Source organism: Megascapheus bottae, chromosome X, assembly GCF_031878675.1.
Source record: "Megascapheus bottae isolate mThoBot1 chromosome X, mThoBot2.hap1, whole genome shotgun sequence".
Lineage (NCBI taxonomy): Eukaryota > Metazoa > Chordata > Mammalia > Rodentia > Geomyidae > Megascapheus > Megascapheus bottae.
The window spans coordinates 55488103-55503931 of record NC_143547.1 but is presented as its reverse complement, the minus strand read 5'-3'; the positions used below and the strand labels follow the sequence as shown (position 1 = coordinate 55503931).

General features: G+C 34.3%; 1 protein-coding gene across 1 annotated transcript in view; it reads right to left on the bottom strand.

The window, feature by feature from the left end:
* The window catches only part of Dach2 (dachshund family transcription factor 2), a 477574-nt gene that overhangs the window by 56993 nt on the left and 404752 nt on the right, over positions 1–15829 (bottom strand). The window contains exon 6 of the mRNA XM_090327134.1: positions 10173–10345. Within this exon, the coding sequence (XP_090183260.1) occupies positions 10173–10345 (173 nt within the window). The remainder of the gene's footprint in view (positions 1–10172; positions 10346–15829) is intronic.

Here is a 15829-nt window from a genome sequence, read left to right as displayed (position 1 = left end):
GATTACAGGGATCAGCAATAATATATTCTCAAAGGACATAAATGGCCTCATGTGGGTGTATTCAATGGGAAAATGCATGAATTTTCAATGATGTCATAAGTTTGGATCTCTGCCACCAACCTGGCCAAAGAAGGAAATAAACACAAATACAAACAGCCCTCAATTTTGACAGAAAGTATCTCCATCTCATGTTCTAAAATATAATAATAGCTTTATCATTCCTTAATGTGATTAGAAAACTGATTCACATAGTGATTCTCGGTGAATTTCAGTTATCAGCCAAAAGCACCTCTGTGTTGACTAATTTTAATACCAGATGTTCACATGCTAATGCCACTGCCTGGTGACCATTTCCTATCAATTCATTAATTGCCAGATGCTCAACCACACAAGGAACACTGCTAATCAGATGGCATTGGTAAACAGCCAAATCATCTTTTTCTGACTTAAACTTATTTCAGAAAAAAAGCTATGGTTCATTGACATTAAAAATTTTCCAACAAATGCAAAACAATGTGGTATAAGACACCAAAATGTCGGCTATGGATTAAACTTGCATACCCTTCAGCTATTTTATAAACATTTTCTTCAGAATATTCCAATAGCCAGTAATTCAACTAAAGAATGAAGTCTTGAATTACTAATGATCATATTGCAAATTCCAATATATATTATGGCTATATTAGTTATTAACTACAAATACTAACAGCTGTGCCAACACTAAAGAAATCTGATCCAGGCCAGGAGTTTGGCCTATTGGTATAGTGCTTGCCTAGCATGCACGAAGACCTGGATTCAATTCCTCAGTACCACATACGCAGAAAAAAGCCAGAAGTGGTGCTGAGGCTCAAGTGGTAGAGTGCTAGCCTTGAGAAAGTCCAAGGACAATGCTCAGGCCCTGAGCTCAAGCCTAGGACTGGTCAAAAAGAAATCTGATCCAGAACTAAAAGCAGCTTTAAATATGGTATAGAATTATCTGATATATTGAATTTATTTGTATTTGGATATTTGAAATTTGATAGGGAAGGGGGGAAAACCAAGACGGGTAGGGGGTGTGGGGGGGGGAGGGAAATGGGTACCAAGACATGTGAAAGGGTATCAATGTATGTGAATTAATGCACCTTCTATCTGGCAAATATCATGTAACCCTTTTACTAATTACAATAAAAGAAAAATTATTTTAAAAAAAGAAAGAAATATTCCCAAACTAGTTTCTGGCTATATAACAACAGCAACAAAACCCCCACATTTCCTTATAACCTATAATATTGTTTCTACTTTTAGAATTGAAGATTATATCAATCTTTGTGTGTACTGGGAAACAGTCCACGAGTTTAACAAACACAGAATCCTTAGGTTTATTCATTTTAATGATACCAATAGTCATCCCTTGCTATATTGTGGTTCAACTTCTTCGGCTTCACTGAATAAATTTTTTAATACATAAATGTTGATCCCTCACGTACAGCAGGAGTTACATTCCAGAGACCCCCGTGACAGGTGACAATCATCTCTTGCTCTATCAAGTTCACTTATTGCCATTTTGCAGATTTTCATCTATCCCGGGAGTCTCTGGTACCTAGCTCCAGTGACATGTGGGGGATCACTGTATATAGAGTGCCTAGCATATATCCCATTAGAGATAGAAGATCACTGGCTGATTACATGTGGTGTGTAGACACTTGCACTGAAAAGTAAATACTAAATAGTCTACATGTAAACATTCTATGAAGTACAAATCAAGACAACTTTGATATTAAAATAAGCTTCTCTCTCAAACTCCCACCAGGCTTCCAATCTTTCTTTTGTGGTGCCAAGATCAAAGGTGAACAGATGCTCTCTTGATACTTACACTTGTAAATGATTCTAATATTGTGACAACCTTGGTATTGTTACTAATAAAAATGCTCATAGAAGAACCTGCATAGAGGAATATACTTCTCTCCATGGATAGCTCTTGACCATGACATTGTCTCTTACTTTGCATTTCTATACAGATGCTGGAAAACATCAGCTAATATACACTATGTCATGCCAACCATTTTTTATTAAAGAATTTATTAACATGGATTTTTACATCATATTTCAAATGGAATGTTCAAAAAACAAGTGTTCAAGAAGGGAATCTCTGTATACAATCACTGGCACAGTTTTTAGAACATAATCAAAATTAGGCTAAGGGTTTGTATATCATTGATACATATTAATTTATAAAATAGAACATTGTGTCTATAGAGTCATAGGTTTTTATGTCTATATAGTTATGTTTATATTTCCAATACCATATCCATAGCATTAGGAATGCAAATCTTGTGTCCTTGCTCTTGCACTGTTTAGATCTAATAGCCACATATTAAGGATACCATGCGCCTTTTGTTCCTTTGGTCTTGACTTGTCTCACTCAACATGATTCACTCTAGATTCATCCACTTCCCTGCAAATGCCATTATTTTATCTTGTCTGTTGGCTATGTAGAATTCCATTGTGTGTGTGTGTGTGTGTGTGTATATATATATATATATATATGTATATATATATGTAAATCTCACATGTTCTGTATTCATTCATATGCAGTAGGGCATCTAGATTGTTTCCATCACCTGGCTATTGTGAATAGTGCAGAGATAAACATAGCTGAGCAGGTGTTCTTATCATATCTTGGGTTATGATGTTCAGGGTAGATGCCCAGAAGTGGTATGGTGGGATCGTAGGGAAGGTCAATTTTCAGTTCTTTAAGAAACCTCCACACTCCTTTCCAGAGTGGCTGAACTAGTTTACAATCCCACAACACTGCCAGCAACTGTAATTAAAGAGCACACTAGGAAATTGAAAGACATTCCATGCTCATGGCTAGTCAGAACCAACACAGTGAAAATGGCTATACTGACAAATTGATATACAAATTCAATGCAATCCCCATCAAAATCCCAAAGACATTCTTTACTGTAATAGAAGATACAATCCAAAGGTTCATATGGATCAAGAAAAGACCTAGAATAGCCAAAACAATTCCAGGCAAAAAGAGCAATGCTGGTGGTATTACACTACCAGACTTCAAACTCTACTATAGAGCCATAATAACAAAAAACCTCATAGTATTTGCACCAAAACAGACCAGAAGATCAGTGGAACAGAATAGAAGACCTATAAATAGAACCACATACCTATAGTCAACTTGTATTTGATAAAGGAGCCAAAGATATACAGTGGAAAAAACACAGTCTATTCAATAATTGCTACTGGCAAAACTTGGCAGCCACATGCAGAAAACTAAAAATTGATCCTAGCCTTTCACCATGCACAAGCATTAACTCAGAGTGGATCAAAGACCTCAATGTCAGACCAGAAACTGTGAAACTCCTACATGATAGAGTAGGAGAGACACTGGACCTCAGAGACACAGGCAAAAGATAACTGAACAGAATCCCGGGGTCACAACGATTGGAGAGAGACTCGATAAATGGGACTACCTAAAAATAAAAAGTTTCTCCACAGATAAAAGCATAGTTGCAAAAGTAGAGAGACAGCCAAACAACTGGCAAAAGATATTTACCAATAATACATCAGACAAATTCTTAATATCCAGTATCTACAGGGAACTCAAGAAACTAATCCCCCTCCCCAAACCCAACAAACCATTCACGGAATGGGCAAGGGAACTAAAGAGAGAGTTATCAAAAGAAGAGATTAAAATGGCAGAAAAGCATATGAGAAAATGTTCATCATCCTCGATCATAAAGGAAATGCAAATAAAAACAACCCTAAGATACCACCTTACCCCAACAAGAATGGCCAACCATTATTTTAAGTGTGGTTACATGTTTTATATATTTAGACTTTACATTAATATGGTGAAGTAGGTACAAATAGCAATTATCATCCCTATATCTTGGAAGGGGAGCAAATTAAAACACACATAAGGTAGTTTGCCAATGGTCACATAACAAGGAATTGTAGTTGGACACTGGTGGCTCACGCCTTTAATCCTAGCTACTCAGGAGTTTGAGACCTGAGGATCACAATTCAAAGGCAGCCCTGCCACAAAAGACTGTGAGACTCTTATCTCCAAGTAACAATCAAAAATAGTGGTGCTGGGGCCGGGAGTTTGGCCTAGAGGTAGAGTGCTTGCTTAGAATGCACAAAGACTCAGGTTCGATTCCTTGGTACCCCACATACATAGCAAAAAGCTGGAAGTGGTGCTGAGGCTCAAGTGGTAGAGTGCTAGCCTTGAGAAAGTCCAAAGACAGTGCTCAAGCCCTGAGCCCAAGCCCAGGACTGGCAAAAAAAAATAGTGGTTCTGTTGCTGAAGTGTTAGAGTACTAGCCATGAGCTAAAGAGCTCAGGAACAGCACTTAGGCCCAGAGTTCAAGCCCCATGACTGACCAAAGAAAAACCCCCCCAAACCAAAAAATAACTTTGCCTTGTTTTGGGAGAGCTGATTTACAGATACTTCCATGGATAATGATATATATATATATATATATATATATGAACAATCACTTTACAAGTATATTGTAGGAATCTAAGGATCTGATTTTATACTAATATTCAACATTCTTTGAGTATACTAATGTTTAAAATTATTTGAGCAAACAAATAAGTATAAATAAGTATAGAACTTAATGTGTTCTTCTGAGTCTATGAACATTCATGCAAATCCAAATGGACTGACATTACAAAAATACATAAATTTTGTGATTATATACTCCGATAACATAATTTTCTTTTTAAATTCCTTGAAAAATTAGGGACTGTAAATATTACTAAAAACTCCCAGCCCTGCCTGGCTCTATTTTTTTAACAAAAAGAAAAATAGTTACTTCCAGCCACTTTGACTAGAAATAGTATATGCAGTTTATCCTTCCTTAGGGGATAGGAAGTGTGGCCTAGTGGTGTAGTGCTTTCCTAGCATGCATGAAGCCCTGGGTTTGATTCCTCAGTACCAAATATACAGAAAAAGTCAGAAGTGGTGCTGTGGCTCAAGAGGTAGAGCTCTACACTTGGGAAAGCACAAGGACAATATTCAGGCTCTTAGTTCAAGCCCCAGGACTGGCAAAAAAATAAAAAATTTACCAACAATTTATGCTTCATTTACTATTTTGCTATTACTTACATACCACATAATTCTAATATTCAAAATTTGTTTTGCACAATTGATTTACAGTGGAAATATTATTAATCTCATGATTATCAGTAGCAAGAATGACCACAGATATTAGCTTAAAACAAATCATAGTAAACAAGACTGTCAAGGATATAAAACAGACATCTGAAAACTTGTTTCATTATCATAGATATTGTGTTTCATAGTCAATCCAGAGATTTTTTTAAATGAAAAATTTGAAGGAATACTTTGAGCTGGTGCCAGCAGTTCATGCTTGAAATTCTTGATACTCAGAAGGCTGAGGTCAGGGATTTCATTTCTGAGACCAGCTTTGGCAGAAGAAGCTGAGATTTCTCTCCCCAATTAGCTACTAAAAAGCCATTAGTGGACCTGTGGGTTAAATGATAGAGTGCTAACTTTGACCTAAAGAAAAGCTCAGGGACAGCACCCAGGACGGGAGTTCAAGTCCTAAGACCAACATGGATAGTTTTTCTCTGAAACTTAAAGAAAAAAAATACTTGTAAACAACAAATAGATTTTAAGCATATCAGTAAATTTGATAGATCTTTTGTGGATTGGATTTTTGTTTAATATGATAAAACATGTGAAATCTTTGTGTGACATGTCCTACTCTTAACATGCTAAACAATTTTTTAAATTATAATTGTTATTTTAAATTGATTCAATTAGGCAGAAAAATGAATTTGTGAATCAGGCCACTGATTTTTCTTACTTACAATTTTGGCTCATTAGAAAGCAACAAAATTGTACAGTTTAAATTCAGAGCTGGCAATATCACTAAGTTAATGCCTCCAGCCCTATTTTTCACTGATTATTTTTACCATAAGGGCCATTTCCTGAACAAGCCCATGCCTGGGCCTACTGGAGACTCCCCATCACTGCCTGATTCACAGGCAAGCAGCCGCTGAGCCAATCTTCTCTTCTGCTGGCAAACTTCTATGCCCCAGCTGGCCTAAAACTGGGATTCTCTCAGTATTTTTTTATATTTTTAAAATTTAATTTTATTGTCAAGGTTATGTACAGAGGGGTAACAGTTACATATGTTAGGTAGTGGGTACATTTCTTGTTGAACACTGTTACCCCATACATATTTCTCTTAGTTTCCTCCCTCAGTCTCCCCTTAAGGTGTAAAGTTAATTTCCAACATATTATCTGGTTAGTATCCTTGTTGAATTGGTTCTCCTAATCTCATACAGCTTGGAATGACACTGAGTCCAGGTGTGAATTGAGAAAGGGTCTCATGAACTTTTTTGCCACAAACCATCCTTGAACTATTATCTTCCCATTCAAAGCTTGCCAAATACCTAGCATTAACAAGCATAAGCCACCAGGTCTGGGTTTGGATTTTATTACAAACAGGAAATTTTACTTTTTCAGCTCATGCATAATTTGGAAGGGCAGCTTATCTCTAAATGGTAAATAGATTATGAACGACATGGCTAATTCAACTTAGGTATTTCTTTTGTAAACTAGTGAGCAATATTAATTTAAATATTTTGTGGGCTTTTGGGGGGAAGGGGACAGTGGTTGGTTGTGGGGCTTGAACTTGGGGCTTAGGCATTCTCCCTGAGCTCTTTTTTTCCCCAGTCCTGGGGCTTGAACTCAAGGCCTGGGTACAGTCCTTGAGCTATCTCAAGAATAGTGCTCTGCCATTTGAGCCACAAAGCCACTTCTGCCTTTTTCTGTGTATGTAGTACTGAGGAATTGAACCTAAAGCTTCATGCAGGCTGGGCGACCACTCTACCACTAAGCTACACTTGGGACTTTCCTGAGTTCTTTTGTTGAAGGCTAGTGCTCCATTACTTTGAGAACACTTCCCGACTGAGTGCCACTTCACATTTTTTGATGGTTAATTGGAGATAAGAGTCTTATGGATTTTCCTGCCTGGGTTGGCTTTGAACCACAATCTTCAGATCTCAACCTCCTGAGTAGCTAGGATGATAGGTTTATGCCATCAGGACCTGACAATATGAAGGTTTTTATTTTTCTTTCTTAATTTCAAACTGCTAGGAAAAATTAATTTTCTGAATGTAGTAAAAAAGAAAATGTGCTTCCTTCAAAAATTCTTTGAGCCTCCAAATATTATTGTCAATGAACTCTCAATACTTAGGTTTGCCCAGGGTCTATAGGTCTAAAAGACTGAACTTCAGAATTGTTCCACCAAGAAGCCCATTGAAAGCAAATTGACTTAAAATGCAACTCAGAGTATGTAATTTTTATCTTTATAACTGGATAGCATGTAGCTGGTATCATATTAATAACTTTGGAAAATAGTGTGAAACTTAAAGAAGATTTAATTATGTTATTGTTGAAATACATGCCTTTTCTTTTTGATAGAATATCACTATGTTGTACAGGCTAAAATAATTACTTTTTAGACAATTTCATGTTTAATACCTTTATATGTATATTTCACTTTCCTATACTTTTATGCTTTTCCTGAAAAGTATTTGAATTAAATATATTTATTTCAAATTATTCAAAAGATATGCAAGTATTTATAAATGATTTCCAATACAAAAGGCTTTCTGTGCATTTGGCAGGACTTAAGCAAGCAAGTGATGTAAAAAAACACACCAGTGATATTTTTTAAAAGAGAATGAAAACGCAGGATTGTAATGGCTAATATTTTCCTTTTTAAAATGGTTACATGTGAAATAGACTTGTCAGCACTAATGAAACTTATAGATGAAAGTTAACCAGTAAACAGTATTTGAATTAAGGAGAAGCTGGTTATCTTTTCAATTCCTAGGACCATAATCATTGCCATCAGTGCTAAAGAAGCAAGCATGAAACCCATTCCCATGTTCTCCTTGGATCCAAATTTTTCATAAAGGTTCCCAAATCCCAAATATTTAACAAAGAGTAGCTAAACCAGTCTGAATAACAGTTCCCATGAAAACTAATCAAATGTAATTTTGAGGGGCCATAACCATGTTTATATTGCTATTTCTCATTATTACAAAGCAAGTATGAAAATATTTCTTTGAAGTATGCTTTTGCTTGTGAATAGAATGTTTCAATTGCATGTTAGGTTATTCTTTGTTAACAGATGTGCATTTTTTGCCAATCCTGGGCTTGAGCTCAGGGCCCTAAGCACTGTCCTTGGACTTTCTCAAGGCTACAGCTCTACCACTTGAGCCTCAGCACCACTTCTGGCTTTTTTTATGTATGTGGTACCGAGAAATCGAACCTGGGTCATTGTGCATGCTAGGCAAGCACTTTACCACTAGGCCAAACTTCCGGCCCCAGATGTCCATTTTTAATAGTCATAGGACATAATGCTCATGAGTAGTTTTATTCTTGAAAATATATCTAATAACTGGTTAAAACTTTGGGCAATATTCAAATGATTAGGATATACTAACCATTAAAGTGATAATGTAGAGTCCTTTGGCCATTAGAATATATTTAGGATTTATAGAAAAAAATCCATTTTCCAAATCTATGAAGTTTATGCTTTAACTTTTATTCAGTGTTTAAGAAACCCCAATTCTAAACGGGAAGCCAATTTTAAAGTGAGAGAAAAATGCTCAGAATACCTATCATAAAGCACTTCCTGATCCCAGCCCAATCACATTTCAAGCTAGTGATTATTTATTCATCAAAATTCATTGGCAGTTCTTACTTATTATTCATAACAGTAGGGTTTTGTCCCCTTCACATTTATTTTAAAAGTCTTGGTGTTTGAACTTAGGGCCTTGTACCTGCTAGTTCACTGCTCTAAAACTGGAACCATTTATCTGCCCTTTTACTCTTTAAAAGGGTATCAATGTATGTGAATTAATGCACCTTCTATCTGGCAAATATCATGTAACCCTTTTACTAATTACAATAAAAAATGCAAAAAAAAATAAAAAATAAAAAGATTTCAAAATAAAAATAAAAATAAAAAAATAAAAAAAAATGTTAGAGAGCCTCTCTAGATTAGGCTGGTGTCTGATCCCAATTCTATGATCTCCACCTCCCACATAACTGGAATTACAGGCACAGACCACCACACTAGCCCACAGTAGGCATTATGTGTGCGAAAGTTAAACAGGATTTGTTTAACTGACATATACTTTGGGAGTTCTTAGACTGTCTTAGTATGTCCTAATTAGCAGATTCTCACATGGCGTAATATAATGACATGTAACTATCAAGATCTTAGTACTTGTTGCATAAAACAAGGAGAAAAAAAGGAACATATTGATTGGGTACTATTGATCAACGGTATGCATTAGAGCTTATGAATAGCCTCACTTCAATGAAAGAAAAGAGTACTTGAAAGTCTAGTTCATATGGTATTTGGGAAGGTAGAGACCATTTGTGAAAATAATAGGAAATAGAGTAATTATAACTATTCTTTGCATTTCCTTGTCCAATGGACATAATTCTGAAAAACATATTCCAAAGATGAAGATAAGATATATTCTAAAGATAATTATGTGAATTATAGGTATTTGTTCATTGATTTTCAGGTTTTAAGGCATACTGACATTATCTCCAGAAAGCTAATGAAATAAGTGGGATAGATTATTATTATGCCCTTCATTTTACACTTGAACAAAACTATGGGGGAGTAAGTGTATATACAAATATGTCATCCAGCCAGTCACCACTAAGTCAGAATTGAAACATAAGCCTGCTTGACTCTAACATCCGAATGGTGTATCAGAGGCTACAATTGCCTGTCAAACTCCAGAAGAATGCACAGCCTTTACTTTGTTTCCCTTCAGGGGTGAGAATGGTTTTTGCACACTTTTTTATGCAGTCATTACTCTGGCCATAGTTTACACATACTATGCAAATGATTTCTATATAAGAAACTGGAATAAAACTAATGTTTGTGGCTAGAGAATAAAAATAAACAAAAACCACCACCACCACTAACAACAACAAAAAACAAGCCTGAGAGGCCTAGTCAGAAACCAAACTCAAGAATTTTGCATAACTGAGTCAATGAGCTGTGTGTTGCTAGTGAATAATCAGTGGTATAGCTGACATTTCATACCAGTTTATATGTAATTAACACTTCTGTCCTCTTCAAAATAATGATTCTTACCTTTATAACAGAGGCACCAGCTCTGGAAAGTGGACTGTGAATCTGGGCTGCAGCAGCCATGTTGGCAATAGTATTGAGATGGTTCATCTGATTCATTGCCATGGCAACTGATGCAGGAGGTAAGCTGACTGGAAGTAGAGGATGAGGCATCATCATAAATGGCAGATCCAGTCCTAAAAGGGACAGTGCACAATAAAGTCGTTACACTATGATGCTTAGAAGTTTTTTTTAATATTTCAATTATTTTTGTTGGCTTTAATAAACGCAGTTTTGTTTTATTCCAGTGCCTCTTTGGGCCATGAATAATACCTATAGGGTTTTAGTTTGTTGAATGCTTTAAAAAATGTTGCTATATTCACAAACATTAACTTGTAAGTATACTTTGATGTTCCATTCATTCTCAAAAGATTTATGAGATGTAACATTTTTGCCTAAAAATGAAGCAAAAATATCTATGTCAAACATTGTTACATTTAACAAATAACAAACAACTTTCTATTTTAATCACTACACATCCATATATTGCCATGTATTGATCATTTGTAGCCTAACATTTCCTTTCAGCAGTTTAGTGGGGTGCTGGTAAGGTGAGAAGCTGGTTAATATATTCAGAATTATTATTTTCTTGTGGGCATAATCAAACAACTTATTACTATATATTAGTTGTACAAGGTGGGTTTCATTGTGAAATTTCTGTAATTCATATAGTATACCCTATGAAATTACCCCATCTATCTTAGACCCTTATCCTCTTCTTAGACCACCTTCAGTTGGTTCATTGTTTTACTTTCACATATGTATATGAAATACTTTGATAATATTTACTTTCATTTACTTTCTCCATTGCTCCCTCCTCTGGATATGATTATCTATTTATGGTTTTGTCTTATTTATTTATTTATTTTTATGGGTAATGGGTCTTGAACTCTGGGCCTGGGCACTGTCCCTGAGCTCTTCAGCTCAAGGCTTCTGAATTACATTTTATAACTTTTAGATATAACAGTTATCATTCTAATTTGGAAGTTTTGTCAATGAAATTAACATTCTTATCAAAATACAAATCTGCTTACCATGTTAGCAATCAATATTAGTATTGTTTAATTCTACATTTTTTCTTAGTTAAACTAAAATAATTTCCGGATATTTTAAATATATTAAAAACTACCATCAAGTATCATCTATATTCCACATGTGGTACCCATGGATATGTTCTCATGTAAAAGGTATCAAATCATAGACATATATTTATTCTTTATTAGGTACATGTTGGCTAGAGGAAATGCCTTTAATTAGTGGCTGGAAAAAGAGAGTCTAATATTCTAGATATAAACATGATTATAAATAAATCATAGCACTGTACAATATATTTTAAACTAGTGATTTTATGGTACCATTGTCCTATTTTGGACAGAAGCCCAGAAACTAGCAATCTTTAACAGATGTTCTAAAACATCTTTGTCTATAATTTTTCTAAATTATTATAGGCTATCGAAATTTTGTGATAGTCAACATTTATGTTGGCCCTACATGCAATCATCAACCATTAATAATATCTAATTTTCTTCCTTTTCATCTTTTCTGGCCTGTCATATCACAGCAGAAAGATACTGGGGGATTTATAGGAAGTATTTTCAGAGGCTCCGTAAATCTCATTCCTCAGAATGAAAGCTGCAGTAATACCATCACTCAAAACACGTATTTTTTCCACTCTATAGATCTTTTATTTTCTTAACAATATGTTTCATAGAAAAAAATTAATTTTAAATGAAAGGAGTTTTAATGGAGGCAAGAAGAGAGAATTGGTGTTAATTTAGGAGACTCATCTTCTATTTAAAATAATGATAGTAGATTTCAAACTATAATAAAATGCACAGGGAATACTGGGCTATATAAAATATACCTCCAAATACTGCATAAATTTGATCACCTGAATTAAAGTAATTTCCAGAATACATAAAATAATCCCCATTTTTTCTGATAAAACCATAAAATATACTGTCATCAATGATTCATACAGATAAAAAGAAACTTAAGTTCTGCATAGAACTCAGAAAATGGGAACATTTTCTCTCTATATAACTCTATATCCATGAGAATATTGAGAAAATTCCCCTATCAGTGTACACTTATGGCTGGCTGCCTCAAAATTCCTTTAGAAATAGCTTCTAAACCAAATGTGTCAGCTAGAGAAAACTTTTCCCAAATTAAAGTTATCATCTGTGTAATCACTGGGTATACTTCATTATCATAACATAAAGGCAATTAGAAGTTGTTACTGGTGTATTTAGTGTCTACCAGAAAGGGAAGTTTTCTTGTTTCTTTTTTTTTTAAAGTAGAAACTTGAATTGGTGAAATTATTTTCTCTAGGTCATGTGAAGTAATGCACCTTCTATTTGGCAAATATGACTGTAACCCTTCTGTTAATTACAATAAAAAAGCCAAAAACAAACAGACAAAAATGATAAATAAATGCAGGATTTGGATGATGCATGTGCAATGTCAAAGCTCTTATTTTGATATCACTCTGCTATTGGCTTAGTTCCACAAAATCAGATATAGTTATATCAGTACTTCTTGGACACTCATAACCTGTATGGACTTTTTTCTTCACTCCCTTATATCTTTCATCTGAATGTGTTTGTGAATCTTCCAGACTCTGCTTAAGTTTATTGTCCCTTCTTTTTTTAAGAATCTTTTCCCTCTGAAATCTCCTTAGTTTGCTCAGTTCCCATCTAAACCAAGAAGAAAATATCACTTTTAGAAATTCCTTGATATAGTTCTTAAGATGAAAGCACTGACAGCTTTAATGTGGTTTCTTCTAGGTCATTGTTAAGGAAATTTAACCTTTATATTGCTGGAAATGAATCTTGGCTGAAAGCTAAGATTGTTTTTGTTATACATTTTATATAAATTATCAAATCATAATCTATGTATTTTTGACTACTAAGTGATATCATAATATAAGTATGCATGTGTACATATATGTGTGTATATGCAAATACATATATCTAAATAACATATGCATTACTCCAAATACTTATCCTAGGAGCCATAATGCCAAGTGAAATAAGCCAGGCAGAAAAGATAAACATGATATAATCAATTAAATATAGAATCTACTCCTTAATTAGAGTTTATTCTCAGTCAGGTAAATTTACTTAGATGCACATGTTTGTTTATATTTTTTACACATCATATAGCTTATATATAGTATCATGATGAGGTTATTTCATAGCATATAGTAAACATGGTTTTTCTTTCTTCTAAAACCTTCACATGATGCTCAATATAAATAAAATGATCTAAATATGTTTTTACATAACACTCTTAATTATCTCAAACCTAACATACATTTAGAGTTGAAATCTTCTTTACATAGCCAGGATTGCAGTCACAGATTGATCAAACTGTAGATGGAAGGCGGCCATCAGTGTCAGGCTTGCCATTCAAATGCTTAAATAAGCCTTTATTGTTCACACTTCCATTCACAACATAATAATATTTCCACATTCACAAAAGATTTTTTGAGAACGCACAGACACCATCTGGTCCTACCAAGAGATATGCTTACTTAGAGACCAATTGACATGCAAACTAAACATAAACTACAAACAAAATTTAACAGCCCATTGACAATTTTAAAGTATAATCCATTTACCATTTCAAATATCCAAGAAGAACATTTAGGTCACAATTTTGAATCATGACCTGCAATAACTAACCATCAATTGGCCATAAGGTTCAACATGCTAAGTTAAATGAAAGGACCTCCAGGATATAGAAACAAAATCCATATAATCATAATCAGTAGAAATCTTTGGCTCTCCTAGCAGAGATTTATAATAGAACAAAACCTAGATACATAAGGCCATATAGTATAATGCTAAATGAGAGGACCTCCAGAATATAGAAACAAAAGCCATATAATGAGTGATTGTTGTCCTTAATGTACTATGCTATCTCTCATCTCTTTTGCTGTCCCTTGGTTATCTCATACTGTTACAGTATTTCACCTTGTTATCTGATATATTGAATATATGCGCATTTAGTTTTTTGAAATTGGATATGGAAGGGGGGACAAAAAGATGAGGGGCTGGAGTGGGGGGGAGGGAAATGGGGACGAAGACATGAGAAAGGGTATCATTGTTTGTGAAGTAGTGCACCTTCTATTTGGTGAATATAATGTATCCTTCTATTAATTACAATAAAATATATAGAAAATATATGGGTACTACATGTGAAGCATATACAACTACCAACTATATTAACTGAATTATGGAAGATTCAGGGGTGAACTCAAAAGCTGTAGCTCCTTAGAAATCCTAACTCACAGTCAAACAAAATAAACACCAGGAAACATGTAATTAAAATGAGGAGGGAGTAGACAAATGAATGGAGGAGGATGGAGAGAATGCAGCCATAAATTTTAAACATACTGTACAAAACTCTGAAAATTGGGAGAAAGGATGGGTTGGGAGGAATGATTGACAATGTTGAAAGGAGTGGCATTGACAAAGATGCATTGTATTCACGTATGACTTTGTTAAATGTCAACTCCTTTGTAGAACTGCTTAACGATAACAAATACACATTCAAAATGAATGGCAAATTATATAAATCAGGCATTTCTCATAGCGGAAAACATTGAATTAAAACCTATCAATACTACACACACCACAGTAATCTGGCTCACTTAGTCATATGTCAGATGTGTACTAGACTTTTAATAATTGGCTAATGGAGACAAATCTTTTCATAAAATTCATCTAAAATGGGTCATTTCATTCAGGATAACCTTAAGGACATTATTTAAGTTACTATAAACATCATTTAAATGCATTTGGTATTTTAACAATTCCTATCACATCATGTGAAGACATAAGACCAGCTCCCCAATCAATTAAAGCTATAAATATCAGTCATTGTCTAATTTTCTTTCGATATGCTACTTTGATTTGTGTGTTGACCTCTAAAAAGCCTTTACATTTCTATGGAGACACTGGTCATCATAACCTTCAATAGAACCACCGTATCTTCTTTTATTTACACATGATGTCTACTGGCTGCTTCCTTTCACTAGAATAAAATACAAGTTCTTGGATCTCACACAAATTTACTTCTATCATTTTCTCATTATCTATCTGTGGCCATGTGCATTCCACAGGATTTCTCTATAGTCTTAATTCACTTTACCATTATTTTAAGGCAATGGTGTTCTCTGGTGGCTAAATCTTTATTTTCCTAAGGTAAAAATTGTTTTTCAAAAATAAATAATAGAAGCAACACAAGTGGGTAGTTACACAGCTGTTCTGCTTTCAGTTTTATAAGTCACCCTCACTACCACAGATCTAACTTTGACATTCATATAATGCCAAGATTTATAAAATTTAGTGTATTTGTTTTATTTGCAGTTGCCAAATATTTAACTTTATTTTCATATTGTACATTTCAGACGATAACTTCTTTAATATGACATCAAGCTTAGGAATTTTGCTAATGTTTAGGATATAATATGAACATTTTTAAATTGTTCTGCTTCTTTAACCCTAGAGTTCAATAAGGAATGAATATATTAATAAAGAAAACAAGGAAGATTTTCAAGTAGGTTTCCTGTTTATAACAAAAATAGAATTTTGTCTAAGTAGTATAACAAAAGA